The 19526-nt window shown below is 35.9% G+C and overlaps 1 protein-coding gene across 2 annotated transcripts in view; it reads right to left on the reverse strand.

Moving 5' to 3' along the window:
• Nucleotides 1–12846: 12846 nt before the first annotated feature.
• Nucleotides 12847–19526, reverse strand: part of LOC121729654 (1-acyl-sn-glycerol-3-phosphate acyltransferase alpha) — a 37933-nt gene continuing 31253 nt past the window's right edge. For both annotated transcript variants that reach the window (XM_042118234.1, XM_042118233.1), the window contains 3 exons: nt 15285–15450; nt 13956–14107; nt 12847–12962 (listed from right to left, as the gene is read on the reverse strand). In XM_042118234.1, coding sequence (XP_041974168.1) covers nt 13959–14107; nt 15285–15450 — 315 coding nt within the window. In that variant the 3' untranslated portion in view covers nt 12847–12962; nt 13956–13958. The remainder of the gene's footprint in view (nt 12963–13955; nt 14108–15284; nt 15451–19526) is intronic.

The raw sequence follows: 19526 nt of genomic DNA on the forward strand, positions 1-19526 counted from the left end.
ATTGGTGAATATCATTTTTCACAGCTTACTTTAGGTTTTAAGATACAAAGAAATAGAAGTATTTTATACAGGCTACTATGTTTATTCTATAGGTGTACTTCTGTAAATACTTTTAAGGTTTTTAAAGTGTCTACTGACCAAAAATATACTTACATAACTTTGTACTGTTTTAGCACTTAGTATAGTTTATACTTTATAGTATTCTGAGAAAGAACTTTTCTATAACCCGGTCAGCGAACGCGTAGAAATTTGGACATTTACTTATCGCTACTTGTCTCTTTCCCTCCGATCATGTTCCTGTGAAAACGATAGTATGCGAGAAAAACAGATAATATTATGAAGCGTTAGCTCAATAGCTGTATTTCCGCTTGTTCAATGACCGGGCTATCTCTATATTTTTTAATGGTAGGAATTTCTCTTATAACTTGTAAAATATTGTGCAGCTAGTTTTTAGTTACACTTCTTTTTGTTTTTTAGAGCAATGAAATGATAAAGAAAACTGGTTTCTATAAACTCCTAATACATAATCAGGGTCTTAAGCAAGCTGTTAATAGTTTTGTTAAATTAGCCGTATATTATAATAACGTCTAAATATAGTTGTAAGTATGATGGCCATAATATTGTATATTATGTATTTAGACAGATAATATTTTAGTTACTTATTGATATTGTATAGAAAATTTTTGACAAATTTTATTTTTTTGACAAAATTTTCCATTAATTGAAGAATGCAATTTTCCTGTTTTTGAGATGATACCGGTTGAAAAATTAAACTACGTCATAATATTTATATTTGCAACTTACAAAATAATCAGTAGGGAACTTTAAGTACTGGATATTACGTTCAGTCTGTTTTAAGGTAGCGTAAGAAAAAAATATTCTATTTCCTTCGACGAAGGTTTTTTCATGATGTACGCTACGCCTGAGGCATACTTTTTGTTTTTTACATCATATGCAACAAGTATAGGGTGAGAGAGTACGCATAAATAGCCCTACCATGAGTTTAAAGCTATAGTATTTATCTATAGGTACTCGATACTGACTACGTACATATTTAGTATGGTGATTTTAGTTCCGCATGTGACCGCTAGAGGCGCTGTAAAATTTGCCATACTAAATATTTACGTAGTCGGTATCGAGTATCGATAAAAATTATAGCTTTAAACTCATGGTAGATCGTACATGTAAGATACGCTTTAGTTGCGTGTGCGCGCCGCTAAAATACGCTTCCCTCTTTCTAACCCTGACCAAATTATATTACGTATTCAATACCACAAAACTGTATGTTACTTTATTTCAATACCGATTTATTTTCAGTTAAATCACATAAAGTCCCCTCCCTGGCTAAAGAAACCCAATTTTTGGACGGTTTTGTAGCAAAATATGCCAACATTTTTAACTCACCCACTCCGCTCGTTTGTAAACAAAACATTATGACAAAATTTCTAGCTCATTCGCTTCGCTCGTTATATAGTAAAAAAAACTATTTTTGCGTACTGCGTATTCTTCATATCATTAACAACTAAGGCCGGTATAAATAGTCAGTACTCAAAATGCATCTCGGTCTCAAAACACGGTTCAGGCTCTGTGATTGGTTGGCTGTCAAAATTTGGACCAATTACATAGCCGAACCGCGTCTTGAGACCGGGTCGCATCTTGAGTACCTACTGACTATTTATACGGGCCTAAGAATGGGTTGCACCAGTGTCGTTGTTATAGTTAAGGTTAAGGTTATCGTCAAATATAGCGTCCATTATTGAGTTTAACGAGAGATTTGACAGTTTATTTGACATTTTGTTATAGTTAAAGTAAGTTGGTGCAACCCACCCTGAGTATACTTATTACTTACCTACTTAGAACTTATTCTGTTTTAGGTGACCATTATTGACACAATGTGTCGTTAAATCCGTTAATGCTCTATACAGCATTCAAAGTAACTGATTTCTGTGCCAAGTGAAATCAAACAATACCAGTTTAGCGGTTAATGACACAGGAAACTATATAAGTAATTAGTAATTCCTGATACAAAGAAACAATTGTTATAAATCGGATTACTTTTGTCATCGAATTCTACGAAGAAAAAAAACTACTTGGTTTTTTAATACCATTAACAGTGAATAGTCCATAAAGATATACCTAGCTCAATAGAGAAACAAAGGCCTGAGCAAGAGAGATGTCACTATCAGTAACACTGCGTGGTAAAAAAAGACGTGTGATACATGACAGCAGCACTTTTTTTTGACGTCCAGTCGGCACGTGCCGCACGTTGATAATTTAATCTCATAGAAATCACGTTCAATCATGCTTGTGTAAGTGTATAGTGTATACGTACCTACACATATTTTTACACACAGATGAAACCAATTTCGGTAACGTTTGACAGCTCGAGATTGTTGCTCTATTCCGCTAGGTATATTAACTTTATAGAATAGTCCGGGTTCCCTAGAACTTTTTTTTCATTTGATTACTATCAAGCAAATTTTTCGTGAGTAGCTTCATTTTGATAAGACGAACAACAATTTCCTCTGCGAAAATTCTCAAAAGTGATAGCACACTGAAAGGATTAAATATTTCGATCTGATGATCCTAAAATATGGGTTGTTTATTTGTAGGACAATGTTACTGCTGGTTAACTGTAATCTTTTTTTAGGGTTCCCTAGTCAACAAGATTTTTTACAAACTTAAGTTTACTTTTTAAAAACAATTGATTAAGAAAGATGAGAGCCCCTTAGTGTCAGTAGCGATTGAATATTAATTATTGTAGTTCAGTCTTCACGTACGTCTTCGCCCATTTTTACGATCATCATAAGACATACGATTGGAAAGTAAGCGATGTTTCAGTGGTGTACTTATGTAAAAACACCTGCAATATTCATACTCGTAAGGAAACGAAGCGATAAATTGCGTAACACGCGCGCAATATTGTTTAATGCCGATACGTGTCAAACATATAGGCCGCATTAACCAATTAAATTAGCCATTGACATGCACTAATATTAGACTACAGGCCCATGTCGAAAATGGATGGGTCATATGAACCACCTGGTGACGTATATAGGACGATATTAGAGCATAAAATAATAAGATTTAGCATTATGCCGTCACTTGTAAGCTGGCCAACGGAGTGCTGGTGAGAATTCAAAAGTGACATACGACGACCAGGTGGTTCATATGACCCATCCATTTTCGACATGGGCCTGTAGTCTATATGTCAAATGGCAAACTTACTCAGAGTGGAACATTAATTACTTAAGGGCCTGTTTCACCACTTCCTGATAAGTGACGAATAGGCTATCCACTAATTTACTTGACAGATCAAGTTTTTTTTTATGAAATAAGGGGGCAAACGAGCAAACGGATCACCTGATGGTAAGCAACTTCCGTCGCCCATGGACACTCGCAGCATCAGAAGAGCTGCAAGTGCGTTGCCGGCCTTTTAAGAGAGAATAGGGTAATAGGGGAGGGTAGGGAAGGGAAGGGAATAGGGAAGGGTAGGGAAGGGAATAGGGTAGGGGATTGGGCCTCCGGTAAACTCACTCACTCGGCGAAACACAACGCAAGCGCTGTTTCACGCTGGTTTTCTGTGAGCCCGTGGCATTTCACCGGGCCGGCCCATTCGTGCCGAAGCATGGCTCTACCACGTAATACAAGTACGGAAAATCTGTCAAAAAAGCGGGAATAGCCTTTTCGGCACTTTATCAGAAAATGGTGAAACAGCCCCTAAATCTACGAATAATAAAAACTAAGGAAACGTAACTCCCATACTTCAACCGTTTTAAATTTGACTCCTTTTCGAACACTAAAATATGACAATTGAGATTTTCGCCAAGGTCGTATCCCAGGTAACGTATCATAATATTGCGCGCCGGACGACAGCCTGCGCGGTTATTGTCATTGTCATAGTTATGAAACAAAGCTGTTGATAATAATTGTCAAAAGTGGATAGTATTATGCAGTATACACCAAGCACATCTACTATCATGAAGAAACGAGCACATAATTATTATTTTAAAATCAAAGATTTTCCTCTGATACTTAAGACATTGATACATGTAATAATTATGAACAAACCTTGTACGACTCGGGCGAATCTAAAACTGTCCGAGCACCTAGAGAAGACGTTTTCAGATTACAAAAATCTATGTGCTAAATTATTACAGAATTGAAATTAAAAACTTACGTAAAATTTGTACTTATAACTCACAATTAATATAATATTTTAATAACAGTTAGGAGTTTTTTATTTTTGTTCATTTACAAAATTAAAGGAAATACTTATTTGTTTTTGTCAATTGAACGTAATTTATTACATCATGTTCTTTTTTGTTTTGTTCTAAAAAATCCGTAGCAAGAAATATGAGAATACCCATATTATCATCTTATAATGCATTTAGTATAATGTCAGCCAGACCCTAAAATTTCGTTTATGATTAAATTGTTACATCTTGAATAACACTGTCCATGGCGACTTTGTAAAAATTATGTAATTATATAATTTTTTGAATATTGCACTTTTAGCATAACATGTAAATTTAATAAGACAAACACAAAGAGACCAGCTTAATTTTATGCAAATACCCTAGCATCCAACTTAAATAAACCATATTTTTTGGGTCGACAAAAATACAAGAAATTTAAGCATAATTTTAAACAATTCACTTACAGATGAAAGGTTATTCCTGTATTAAAAGTCGTATCTGTATGACTTCTACACCATTTCACAGGGCATTTAGGCATTTTAACAACAAAAATATTGTAAAAAGCTACGTAAAAAGTAAGTAAACAAACCTATGTAAACAAATTGTAAAATGAGTTTGACAAAATTGTCATGTCAACCTGGTTGAATGTCACTCGAGTGTACATACACGAAAAATGTGTACCGAACACATGCATAAATATGCATGTATTCGGGTCACATTTTGTAGCCTTTTGGTGCACTTTTTTTGACGGAGTTACTCTTCCTTAGTTTTTATTATTCGTAGCCCTAAATGTAATTAATTTAAAAATTTGACATAAGCCTCATACATTATCTATCAAACTCTTCATTAAATTGAAGGTTAATCGTAATTAAATGTCTCTGAGTGGTAGTTAATTTAATCGGTAGTTAATTGGGTGCGTAACGTGTTACGTGTATGCCACAATGTTGACAATTTATTCAAATATTCTTGGCCCGGGCGCGCACTGGCGGCCAAGCCGCGGCGGCCATCGAGATAGATACCTTAGTCCGAACGCGAGTCAGGACCAGCGGCCACACCATACTTTCAATGGCCGCTAGTGCGCGCCCGGGCTTGGGGGTCCATTGAAAATGCCTGTTCTTTAAAAGGGTCCCTTATTGGAAATTTAATTATTTGAATATTATTAAAGAAATATTCGAATAATAAGTTTCCTTCCATTCCCTAGTCCGTCAACAAATAAGTTCGAGAACCGCTGTATTAGAATATGATAAAATCAACTGCGGATATTTTGGTTTGGTAGCGGCGCCACAACGTGGCTTCGTTATCGCTAGCCTAGTTTTGTTAAATAGCCCAAAGTTACAGTCCCAGTTTGTATAAATAGCGCAAACTTTCTGATCGTGGTTCTTACATTTTAAAGTAAACCGATGAAATGACACAACGACCTAAATCCGCTGTGAATACAAAACAGCTCTCTGGTACGCCGACGCGAGGGGAACTGAATCTTAATTATATCAGTTAAGACACCCAAAATTTACGTTCAATATGTTACGAAACTATTGCGACAGTGAAAGCAGTAGATCATACAGTAGATTGATTCAGCCGTGTCCTTGAAATCAAACTAGCTTAAGAGGATACCACAGCGGCTAGAGAAATGAAAAAAAAGTACGTGTAATATCTATAGCTGTCTCCCTTACCTCAAGCCTATACCGCAGAACGCGATAGAGACAACTGCAGAAAATCCAGAAAATCAACGATTCGTTGTCCCCTGATTCCTTCTCCAAAACTTAACCGATTTAAGTACTTTTTTCATTAAAGATTAAAAAAAGGCTTGAGCTGTGTTCCTATGTTTTGCTTTTTTTGTATAATCTATCCAAATCTGTTTTCTGGACGTTTGAACACAGTGGAAAATCTGGCCATTTTTTTGGGTTTTTGAACGTTCATATCTTATTTAATAATTAAATTATGAAAAAAAGGAAAACATAGGGACATTGTATTAGTGGCCGTAGATATTCAGGAAAAAAATTATAACTCTACTAGCATTATCCAGGGAGGAAACAGGGGACAACGTTTGTATGGAAAAAATGGCGGTGTGGAATCCTCTTAACATAAACAACTGCAGAGGTAGCGTACCGATCAATGCGGCAAGCGACCGATACCGACAAAAATTCAAATAGCACTGTTTTACCCTGAAATAAAACGCTTATTAAATACTTACCTTATTTGAAGCATAATAATTGAGATAGGCACTTCCGTTTCCGCAAATTTTACCTCCTTTTCTTTCCTGAATGTTGGTAGCTCTGTCAACCTTGGCGCCATCATCGAGCCGGTAGAGGGAGAATTCCCGCTCGACTATGATCATTGAGTCGAAATTGTACCAGGGAGAAATAAAAAGTTATGCTTCAAATAAGGTAAGTATTTAATAAGCGTTTTATTTCAGGATAAAACGCTGCTATTAAACACTTGACCGTTATTTGAAGAAAAATTTAGTTTGTTATTATTTTTAGCAATATTCCGCGAAAACAACTTCCACCTTTAAGTAAATGAGTGAGTGTACGCATAGGCATGCGTACAGCACCTCCCTCCTCCCACACTGCCTATGCGTACACTCGCTTGCAAGAACTTGCAAACACCACCACCACACAAGCAAGCAAACCTACGTTAACGGACGTTGTTCGTAGAGTCCACATCCTGAGGATGCTCCGGTGTTAGGGCGAAACGCGCGTCGAGGTTTTCAACCTGCATGGTGGTGGGCCTTGCACGGATTTGCCAACATTATTGCTTGTGTGGTGGTGATGTTTGCAAGTTCTTGCATGCGAGTGTACGCATAGGCAGTGTGGGAGGAGGGAGGTGCTGTAGGTACGCATGCCTATGCATACACTCACTCATTTACTTAAAGGTGGAAGTTGTTTTCGCGGAATATTGCTAAAAATAATAACAAACTAAATTTAAACTATGGATTTCCGCAAAGTAACGCCTGATTCCATTAACGTTATTTGAAGCATAATAATTGAGACGTGTTTGTTATCGCCTGGTGATTATGTACGCCAATGTGACAAAATAAAAGTAAGACGCCAATGTGAAAAGAAAATATAACAATATAAAATAAAAATAGTAATTCCTTGTGGGAATACTTCTAAAACTTTATAAATGAATATATAGGTGACATAAGAGTGATGGAATAGAAAATCCAGTGTTCTTTTTTACACAATTATTACCTACACCAAAAACTGATTGACAAATCAAAAATACAACTTGTAAAAGCTTTGATATGGACATAATGAAATCAACTAAAGGAACAAAATAATTCCTTAAATCGTTAGAATTAGATGAAAGTACTAGTTTTTTGTACTCTGCCAAAGAACGGTCGAGCGAGCGAGAGTCTGGTGCTGACTGCTGACCTCGGAGAAGCAGAGCCCTAGAAGCTCTTTCTGATTGTAATGCATGAAATTTTCTTATGCTGACCATGTCCCCGTTAAGGAAAGGTGGTCGAGTTGAGCACCCCAAGCTAGGTCCGACGCGTCTGTTGCCAAGCAGTGCCATGGTGGGCTCCAATGAATGGAAGTTGATAGATGATGACTTTGCAACCACCACCGAAGATCGTCATGAACCGAAAGACAGACATTCTTAAAATATTTTAGAGATTACCAAATAATCATAATTTATGATACTTATTGTTAAGACGTATAGACTTTAGATCATAGATTTTTCTTGTCTATGTATAATTATTGTAGTTTAAGATTTTATATGAGTAACATTTAAATGCATTATAAAATTATTATTACTTACCTACTATTATATTATAATAATATAATGTATACTTACCTACTTTACATTAATTATTATTAACGAAGAAAGAATAGAAAACCCAGTGTTTTTGAAAATACTTTTAACTTAAAGCTATTTTAAGTAGTTTTATAGGCTATTAATGAGTTGATCTCTAAAAAAATTAATTTTTAATACCATTTCGTATAGATAAAATCTCACAAAACCATGTAAATATGAATAAAAGTAATGAAATGAATATACTTTATGCATAATGTATGAAACATGAATTAAAACTTGAGTTAGCATCGATTTTCTAAAACTTTTTATATTAAGACCAAGTATTATTGTCGAGGATATTTTATTATGAATTTACTCAGTTGTGTATGCGTATTTACAATAGTCAATACGACATCAGTTTTCAAGTGTTCCTGTAATTACTATCTAAGTAATACAACAATTATTATCGATTATATTGTATTACTAGAGGGCCCGCAAGGCAAATAAAAAACGGACTATGGAATTCACCTTTCTTTATAAATAAACAATAATTCTACTAAGTCGCTATACTCTGAAGTTGGAAAACACAAAATCTTTTAGGACTCTCTTTGTAGTTGAAAAACTTTTGTAAAATAGATATTTTAAATTTTTAAACACATTATTTTTGGATGATATGTATAATAATAGGCCATCTGACAGGAGTATAAGGATAGTGAACATATAGAAGTATTGAAGTACAATTTAAAAAAATAATTAATAAAACCAGCCTGTGCCATCTTTCTCTCTCTCTCATCTCATTCTTCATACTTTCTCTTTCATAAGTACGACGAATAACATAACATACTAACGAATAATATAACAATAATATAACATAACATAAAAATTATAAAGTAAGAGCCAGTCTACACGGCGTTGCGTCGACGCAGCGCTGCCGTTGCGTTTTTTTACATACAAATATGAATTAACAAGGTGGTCAGTGGTCACTGGTCACACGGCGCGGTGCGTCGTCGCAACGCACACATGACGGACAGCAGCCCCCGGGACGAAGCGGGAGGGGGTCTTGACGTTAAGACTGCTTCGTAATAACGCTGCACTGCGATGACGCAGCGCCCGAGTGGCCGGCTATGCGTGAAACGGCAGCGCTGCGTCAACGCAACGCCCGTGTGGACAGGCTCTTAGACTTGGCCTAGGACGAATATATTCAGTATTAACTTACTATTATATCATGTGATGACGTACTCATGTCATGTTTATACTTATAATAGTTAAGTCATAGTGTCACGATTCACGATTATTTCATATGAAAATTATAGCGGTTGCATTGACGTCAGTATTTATTAACAGTAATTTGAAAAATTATGTATGGTAGAGTATTTGTGAGAAATAGAAAATATAGGATTGCAACTGCACCCAGTCCTTGCATATCTAAGCTGATTTGGCACGTGATCCAAAATCAAAATTATCGCTACACTGTTTTTTTTAATAACAAATATGATGGTAGATCTACATATACAGGGTGTAACAAAAACACCCACCCTAAAGTATTATCACTAGTTTTTGTTACACGCTGTATAAGACCGACAAACTTAAATATGTAGATCTACCATCTGTATATGAATCGATTGATCTGACGGTACAAGTAGAACAAGGATGATACTGTCAAGACAGTTCCTAAGAACATGATTTAAATACTACAGTACATTTTTCCTGTGCGCCTAGCATGCGTCAACACTCAACGAGAAAATTTTGTCTACATGATTTCTCAATGTTTGATGGTTTGTCTCTCCATCTCTATTAACGCTAACATGACATAAATTTTTTCTTGTGTAGATCTGTCGTCAAAATTAGCGACATGATAACACATTTTTATCGAGTTTTGTCGACATTTTGACAGTATGAGAAGAGTAGTTTTCAAGTACACTCGAGAGTGAGATATCTCGTGTAACGCATGCTAGACGCACAGCTGGACAGTGAAGATGTGACGAGAAACAAATAGGTGTTGCTATATTATCATGCTAGTCTGACTAAGAAGTGCCAAGTGTGAAGTCAGTCAAAACTAACCCATTAGAAGTGAAATATTTACTCGATGGATATCTCATGCTACGTTTCGATCCTTATCTGTGAAGTGAATTTTTCTACGTATCAGACAAGGATGACATGTATAGATTAAGCATAGATTTTAGTTGGTGGGTTCAGTTAAAGCAAAAAGTAATAACTGTTTCAAGTAACAAGTTGCTGATTATTTCTGACGTAACGCAAAAGAGTTTGACTCGAAAATATCGAGTTTTATTTTGTTACCTATCTCATAAGTCCTTATTCTTTAATATTTACACAGCTGATAGTTAATGCAAAAAAGAATTTTATCAAAGAAATACTACTAAGTCACCAGCTTTGTAATATTTCTTTGATAAAATTCTTCATACAGAGACAGCAGGTCTTGTATAAAGTTATTCACTTTGTAAATATTTTATTAGTAATAGGGATTTCAATACAAGTAAATATCAATGTGTTTTGTAAGGCTCACCTCACACTGTGACAGAGTCGAAGCGTCGCGACGCTTCATATTTTTTGCTTACAGCATATTCACCTCTATTGGTTTATTATATAAGTACCATCGAAAGGCATTTGATGCACCCACGTTATTTGGTCGGATTATGTCCATTCAATATTAGTCATCAACTGTTGGTTGAGTTTGACAAAACACCAACAAATTAAGGTCTGCAATCTACCTACAAATCAACTTCCCTGATAGTACCTTCTACTACGAAAATATGAAAGGAATTCCCTCTTTGACGCTTCCATATTTTCATAGCAGAAATTTGTACTTAAATAATATCTTGGCCCCAGTGTGAATTTAGCCTAAACTGTCGTTTCTTGAGAGTTTAGACCTAGTACAAGGACGTGTTTGTACCTAACTTAGATTTATTTTATCGCTAAAAGAAGATTACAAAATTTTGGCCCAATGAGCACACAATTTTGGGATCTAAAATCTATAAGATTATTTTTATGTGTACGACATCTCTGAAAGTTAAACTTAAAATTTAATTATAATACTTTGATGGTTTTTAATATTTTTTACTAAATTACTCTTGTAAAATTTTAACATGTCAGAAAATATGGTTCCTAAAATTATAATGCGTTATTTTAATATTGAATAGCTCACTGTACTTGACACTTTCATTACAATATGACATAGGCTTTTTTTCCCTTCTACCTTGAAATCGGTCTATGTTTAAACATAAGTACATAGTCTGATTTAATTTCTATATGTTTTAGGGTACAATATGGAAACTGTAAGAAATGTACTTACCAATATTTTCGACATTGTTATGATACAAATAACTTGACAAAGTTTGTACAGGCAGATTAATATATTGTGATAAGAACGTATCTGCATAATTTCTGTGATTACATATTTAGTAATCCTTTTTGATAAGATCCGGATCATGTAAATAACTTGAAATATATTACTTCGCAAATCGCACCTCAGTCAAGATATTAAATATTAATCATGGATTTAAGGCTTAGACAAGTAAGGTTTTTTTTTTATTATAAAATTGTGGCCGTCTATGGACTGTTCGTCCATATCCTTTTTTTGTTATTTTATTATTTAGATTTTTCGCACCAAGAATAATTGAAATAATGTTATGAATTTTAATTAATTGTGGTCCATCACGCCATGGACATTTTTTTTTTAATATATTTTGGGAATAATTGGGAAAAAGCTCTTGTTGTTGACAAAACCGTCAGAAACAAGACAAGACGCGACGCTACATTTTAGAAATAGCATTTAAATTATTTTATTCTACACAAGCCTCTTCAAACCAATGCAGCTTAAAATGAGATCTCAGCTATCTTAAATGAAGCGTCGCGTGTTGCAAGCTAATGCCTCAGCCTCGAAGTCAGCGGGCAGCGGGGCGGGAGCGGTGGCGGGCGGTGGCGCGGGAAGCCGTCTAGTACGCCGCGCACCGCTCGCCGCCAGCTTCGAGGCTAGTTCCATATAAAGGTTCGAACATTTTTGTATGGAGCCTGGCATATCTAGCCACCGACTATTTTTTTTTTTCAAAATTTCCGAGCACGACAGAAGTGGTATATTTGGATAGAGTACACTTATACAAACAAAAAATGTTAAATAACAAACAACACGTTTCCGAGATATTTGGAAGTAAAGATCGCCATCTGGACTCATATGGCGATCTTTACTTCTAAATATCTCAGAAACGTGACACTTTAGGATACCATGGTATATTTTTTGTTTGTATAAGTGTATTCTATCTAAATATACCATTTTTATCGTGCTCGGAAATTTTGAAAAAAATCAAGATGGCCTATGCCACAAAGGTTCGTACCTCTTTATACATTGGAACGCGCCACTCCCGCGCCGCTGCCGCTGCCGCTCCCGCCCCGCTGCCCTCTGAGTTCGAGACTAAGGCCTAAAGGTCCAGTCAGATTTGTAAGCTGAAATATCAAATGAGGCAAGAGAGACGTTAAGTCTGTATCGGTCTTATTAATACACTTAGGCAAGACAAGACTAACTGAAACCATGTTGCTATCTTTGTCTTATATGTTGGGAAAGCCATTTAACTAAGAAAGGCAGCAACATCGATTAGTAACTCCTATCTTATTCTTTGTTTTTTTAAAGACGTATGAGTGAAAAAAATATTTTTCCATCTTTACCGAACACCTTGCCCTAACTAAATGTTTGTGATTATTGTCCCAAGTATTATACCTAGTGTAAGTATACTTACATAAGTTTCAATATTCTTATTGTATCATGTATTTCATTATTGTGATATGTTTAATTGTGAATTTTCATGTATTTAGCATTAAAAATATTTTATTTGATATATATTTACTGTATATGAAATAAATATTTGAAACTACGAAGGCTTTTAATGAAATACGGCTGTGTATAAATATTTTTATTGGTGCGTTCCGTATAAACTCTTATTCTATTGATACCTACATTCTTAACTATCACAGCTTCGGTTTGAAATGGTTTAGCTTTAAATAACTTATTTGTACCTGTAACAAAGAAAGTAGATATTTAACGAATGAGGGATTTTCAGGCGAACCCTAGACCATCAATTTATTGCCCAATATTACAAATTGTAAAATAAAATATTCTTCAATATTATTGTAGGCTAAAGGCTGCCTAGCGCCTAAGTTCGTGACATATGACAGCTGTTTGACACGACAATTATTGATAGGAAATACATGAGAAATACCCCTATTGCTTCTAAGCCACTGACCTTCATTATACAAGTACGCTGGACTTATGATACCCTACCTGCTTTTTGTGCCTATTTGAAGCGGAATAAGCGCCCCCAATGCGGGGAAAGAGAACTAAATCTGACGTAACTTGCAAATGACCGCTTAATCGCTATTGGTTGTAGAAACTAGTATTAGTTCCAAGTACTCCCACTACTGCTATCAGCGTTAATATGTCGACTTTCGAAGGGTAAGTCCAGCGTACTTGTATTAATGGAGGTCAGTGTTTTTAGCTCTGCGGTCTGCCTAGTGGCAGGTAGTAGGAAAGTATTCGAAAATTCTTATTGAAATTTTACGAAAACAAGTCTACCAGATGGTTATTGTAAGTCTTACCTAGCGGCAAAATTTCTCAAACTTATTGAGAGAACACATACTAAACTTCACTAAAGTTTAAACAACTTTATTAGCTCGACTATACCTAGGTATTGCATCTCGCTCAAGTACATTAGACAAAAATTGACTGAGTAGGTGGCGCCACTGTTTCTTTGAATATTTGTAAAAGGCGGCGAGGACGCAGTTCCAGACTTCATTTTGCCTATGAAACAAGAATTGATTCATAGGCAGATTTCTAATGTACGTAATTTAGTCACATCGCGTCGTGTTAGGCCGCACTTAGGTTGTAAACCGACCAAATCACATATTCCGCCATAATAATATACTAAGTATACCTATTACCTATGCCTTTGAATCGATTTCTTTGATATTAGATACTATGTAAGTAACTCCACTATAATTTAATCAAAATACCTCTTAATGAGCCTTAATCATCTTGGTCTCTTCTGATGTCCTGGTGAATTCCTCTTGCATCTTATTCTGAACTATATCTATCAGGGACTGGATGTCTTCCTTTTTCACTCCCTCAGTCTCGACCAAAGGCAGGATCGTTATTATGAATTCACCTGAAAAATGCAATAGATTCTGTTAAATATATATATATATATATATATATATATATATATATATATATATATATATATATATATATAAGTACGCCCGCGTCATCTTTCAATGGTTTTTGGAACCATGAGGTAAAGATTTGACCCTTTAAAATGGAGACCCCATTAATTCAACAAGCATTAGGTACTATCTAGTCTTTCGACAGGTATGTTATTTAAACTATACCTAACCTCTTGTTGCATAATATTAACTTGCGGCGCTCAGTAGCTTTAGTTTTAGTCAAAAAATGTATTCTGAAGCAAAAAAATTTATTCCGACTGCAAGTTTGCAAAGTTATTTCGGTTTGAACTACGTGCGCGGTCTGTGAGACCCCATGTCCATGCTTCCCATACAAAGAATTATGTTTGTGTCTTCGGTAGTGCGCAATCAATGTCTAAATAAAATATCTTGAAATAACTTCTGCTTATGTTTTTTTAGTGAAATTCTTCGTTGTGATACATAAAAACTTGGAATCGGTCAAACGATTGGAATATTGCACTGAAAATGTTCTAAGGAACAAATTTGGGTCTAGGAGAGCTAATATTTAGGAAATATTTTTTTTACAGCAAAAACTAATTGGATCTGTCTAGATAACTAAAATAAATACTAACGACAATATGTTTAGATACATTTAAGCTATAATTACGTTTGTCACGGCCTTTACCGTGTGAAATGGCTGCCAATAATTTTGTCCATGTTCGACCTATGTCAAAATTTTTATGTTATATGTTCAGAAGTTTAAATTCCAATTTTTATATTAAATATGACTTATATTAATAGACAATTAAGGCAAAATGTTTCAAAACTTATGTTTATTATATAAAAATGTCATTTTTTCGTCACAGGTGAATGAAAGTCTTAAAAGTGACTTGTTTTTCCATAGAAATACATACAAACCAGTAGTGTCGTTGCGACACGTCGACTGCGGTCTGCGGTTACTTCATGTCGCCCGCTGCCAACCGGCACCTTTACTCTTGTAGAAATTAATAAGTAAAATACCTAACTCTGAGACGATTTACCAAAGCACCTCCTTTAGTACAGAGGTCCTCAACATCCTCTGTTAAAATTGTGCACATTGGTTTTATATGACACTGGTTTTAGGTCTCTTTCGCTCCCTAACAAGAAGAAACACAACTATACCTGCGCCGAATCTGTGTCTCTTCGTATCCAGGTGATGGTATTTGGATATAACGACTGGTTGTATGGGCGCGCCGGCAGCCAGTGCCACGTGGAAAGCTCCCTTCTTGAACGGCAGCAGCCGGTCGCTGGAGTGACGAGTACCCTCGGGGAAGAGGAGCAGCTTACGCTGGAAATGTGATAAAAACAATCACGTGAAGCTATACTGCATTGTTTCGATACTCAATGTTATCTGAAATCCCGGTGACTGAGGGCCTGTTTCATCACTTCCTGGTAAGTGCCGAATAGGCTATCCACCACTTAACTTGACAGATGAAGTATGGGGAATCTGTCAAAAAAGTTGTGAATAGCCTTTATCAGAAAGTGGTGAAACAGGCCCTAAGGCCGCGTCCCCATCAGACACGGGACGGCGGCGGCGCCGGCACCGTTTTACGGCACGACGCCGCCATCGTGATACGGTACGGCGCCGTACCGTGTCACGGTGCCGCGTACTGTGCGTCCCTATTCCGTTGATATTTGCGCTCGAACGAGAGTGCTTGTCTGGATATGAATCGCCAAAGAATTATTCTCTTGTTGTTACTAAGACAAAGATTGAAAAAGAAACAGAAACAGAGGAAATTTTGGGTAAATCCGTATATTTATACAATAGTATATTATATAATCGTTTAAGTTTGGACACAATTTTTGTTCGGAAGTTTCACCAGAATAGCCCGGGCGCGCGGTGCACCGTTTACGGCACCGTGTCACAGTGCGGCGCCGTACCGTGTCACGGTGGCGGCGCGCTTCGTGCCGTAACACGGTGCCGGCGCCGCGCCGTGTCCGATGGGGACGCGGCCTAAGTCAGTCAGGCGGTCTATAATAGTAGATACTTTACTGTATGATAATATTCATAGTACCTACTGTGTAAATGTTGTTTATGTATATTATCCACTAGATGGCGCTCTAAACTCGGTTATTTATTTATCGCGCGGGAACCGTAGATTTTCCGGGATAAAAAGTATCCTATGTCCTTTCCCGGGACTTAAAGTACCTCCATACCAAATTTCAGCAAAATGGGTTCAGCGTTTGAGCGTGAAGAGGAAACAGACGGACAGATAGACAGACAAACTCTCTCTCTCTTGTATCGAGTGATTTTGATCTGTCAAATCCATACAAATTTAAAAATGCGTCGCGTTCCGGTCTGAATTGACCCTTCACCCTTATGCATATTAAATCTATATATATAAAAATCAATTGCTGTTCGTTAGTCTCGCTAAAACTCGAGAACGGCTGAACGGATTTATCTTATCTTGGTCTTGAATTATTCGTGGAGGTCTAGGGAAGGTTTAAAAGGTGAGAAAAATTCGAATAATTGCCGGGAAAATCCTCAAAACAGCATTTTTCTATTTCCCATACAAACGTTTTCTAAATAAAATGGAGAGTCAATTTGTAATTTATTACCGCTGCATAAAGTTCAAATTCGCGTGCGCGTTGGAGGACCTAATATCGCGTTCTGAAACTCAACAAAAGTGAAAGTGAATCGCGAACGCGACAAAATTGCATAGTCTCAAAATACATAGTACATAAATAAACACAATTTTAGCTAACTTCAGTTGTTACTCTGTCCGATTATTTTTTTATTTTAGCTAACTTAAGTTGTTACTCTGTCCGATTATTTTTTTAATAAGACTATATAGAAATCGAAAGATAAATCTATATATATAAAAATCAATTGCTGTTCGTTAGTCTCGCTAAAACTCGAGAACGGCTGAACGGATTTATCTTATCTTGGCCAATTTTGATGAAATTTTTTGTGTGTGTTCGTGGAGATTCGAGAATGGTTTAGATTTACAGTTTGGTCTACTGGAAAATGTTTTTTCAATTAATTTCTTATTTATAAGGAGTTGTTGATTTTGGAATGTTTTACATTAGATCCGGCGGACGGCGTTATCATCGCATTCAATATTATTCTATTTCAATTTTAGTTTGTCCTGACAGATGGTGCTACGATTAATTTGAAAAAAATTTTGTTATTCAATTCATGTGCTGATTAAAATATTAAATAAATAACACATAGGCTACAATTTTAACCGACTTTCAAAATGGGGGAGGTGTTATGTTCGTTTTCTTATATTCAACGATTACTCCGCCGTTGGTTAACCGATTTTCAAAATTTTTCTTTTGGTATATAGGGTATCATCCCAATTTGGTATTATATTCAGAAAAGTGATGATCTGATGAAGGATCCATAAGTAATCGAGGGAACTCCTCAAAACTTATAGGGAAACATATGGTGACTTCGGTTTCGTGAGAAGTATTCTAAGCATATGCTACCAACAAGTAAGATTTTGCACCGAGATATACCTGGTATACTGTGGTTCGGAAGGTGCTGAGAGAATTCCTGATTCTTTATAGATACAAGTTTGGGAGTTTCGGCGTTGTTTTAAGAACAGAAAGCATATGCTACTATGCAAATTACATTCTTCATCATCATCATCATCATCATCACTACCATATCATAGTCTTTTAGATCGAGACTCGAGTTTGTCAAGCGATAATTAAAAAAAATCTATATCTACCTAATATTATAAACCTGAATAGTATGTTTGCTTGAACGCGTCAATCTCAGAAACTACAGGTCCGATTTAAAAACTTATCTCAGTGTTAGATAGATCATTTATCGAGTAAGACTCATCATTTATCGAGAAGGTTATATTATATTATTACTCTAAGACTAATACGACAGAAGAAACTCAGGAAAATGTGGGAAAAACGGGGGAAATATTTTTTATGGGAAAATGTACCTACGGATTCTGTAAAATTTCTAATTTACGCGGGCGAAGCCGCGCGGGACATCTAGTTTAGATATATAATTATTGTGAGAACGAAGAGTTGTCAATATTGACCGCAGTATGATAATTTTATCTACAGTTTCAAAGCAAATATTTAATTTAACAATAGTCAATAACTATTTAACGTTGCTAAATAACGACATGGACATGGATGTTTATTTAAACCTAATATGATAATGCATTACCGTCGCTCGTCCGTTTTCCATAGACGCGGAATTTGGACGGAACTCGCAATATATTTACTTAAGTACTTTAGTTTTTAATTTTTAAAAGAAACATATTTTTTGAACTCAGGACGACAAATGCGTTTAAACATTTACCTATACATAATGAAATATTTTTGATGTAAGAAAATATAGGCCTAGGCATCAAGCAATTTGGAATACTTACCTAGTAATTATTGTAAATGTAGGTTTTTACTAGGTTTTTACAAACATTCATTAGGTTTCTAAATATTTTGTGATGCCTAACTCCTACTTGTGACCTTTAAGTGTTTTTCTAATTGAAAAAATTACATAAATAGATACAACCGAACATAAAACCTCCTTCTTTTTGTCAGTTAAAACTACGAATAATCCATACTAATATTATAAATGCGAAAGTGTGTCTGTCTGTCTGTCTCTACCTCTTCACGCCTAAACCGCTAAACCGATTGGGCTGAAATTTGGTGCAGAGATACTTTGAGTCCCGGGTAGGGTTGCCATCCGTCCGGATTTCCCCGGATTTGTCCTAGTTTGAAGGGCGTCCGGCCGGGTTTTTGAGAAGTGTCCGGTGGAAATCCAGACCCTTTTGCTGAGAGAAATCCAACTTTTTAACCAGGCAGTAATAAACGAAAGATAAAAACTCGCTAAGCATACACACGGTTTCTTGCACGGACTTGAGTTAGTCAGATTTTTACAAATTCTTGTTGGAAAAGCAAAAATTGGCAAGACGTTATTGTAAATACTGTTTAAGAGGTGTCCGAGGAAATAACCACATTTCGGCCAAATGTCCGGGAATTTTGTCGTGCCTGACCGGCGAAGGGAATTTGGGTGATGGCAACCCTAGTCCCGGGAAAGGACATAGGATACTTTTTATCCTGGAAAAATGTACGGTTCCCACGCGATAAACTAATTTTGGCGCAACGGAGTTGCGGGCGTCATCTAGTAAAAATATAATAACTACTCGGCCATTGACCATGTACCAACATTCTAATATTTATCGTTGTAATTTGTAACACAAACATAATATATTACTTACTCGGCCTATAATCAAACTTACTATTTTATAAATGGGTATAAAGTACCTCTATAATATTTGTATACAGCCGAACAAAAAACCTCCTCCTTTTTGGAAGTCGGTTAAAAACTTTAAACTACTTATCGGCCATTGACCATGTACCAAAATTTTAATCTCGTAGATAACATTCTTAGCC

The sequence above is a fragment of the Aricia agestis genome, chromosome 8 (genome assembly GCF_905147365.1).
Source record: "Aricia agestis chromosome 8, ilAriAges1.1, whole genome shotgun sequence".
In the NCBI taxonomy this organism is placed as follows: Eukaryota; Metazoa; Arthropoda; class Insecta; order Lepidoptera; family Lycaenidae; genus Aricia; species Aricia agestis.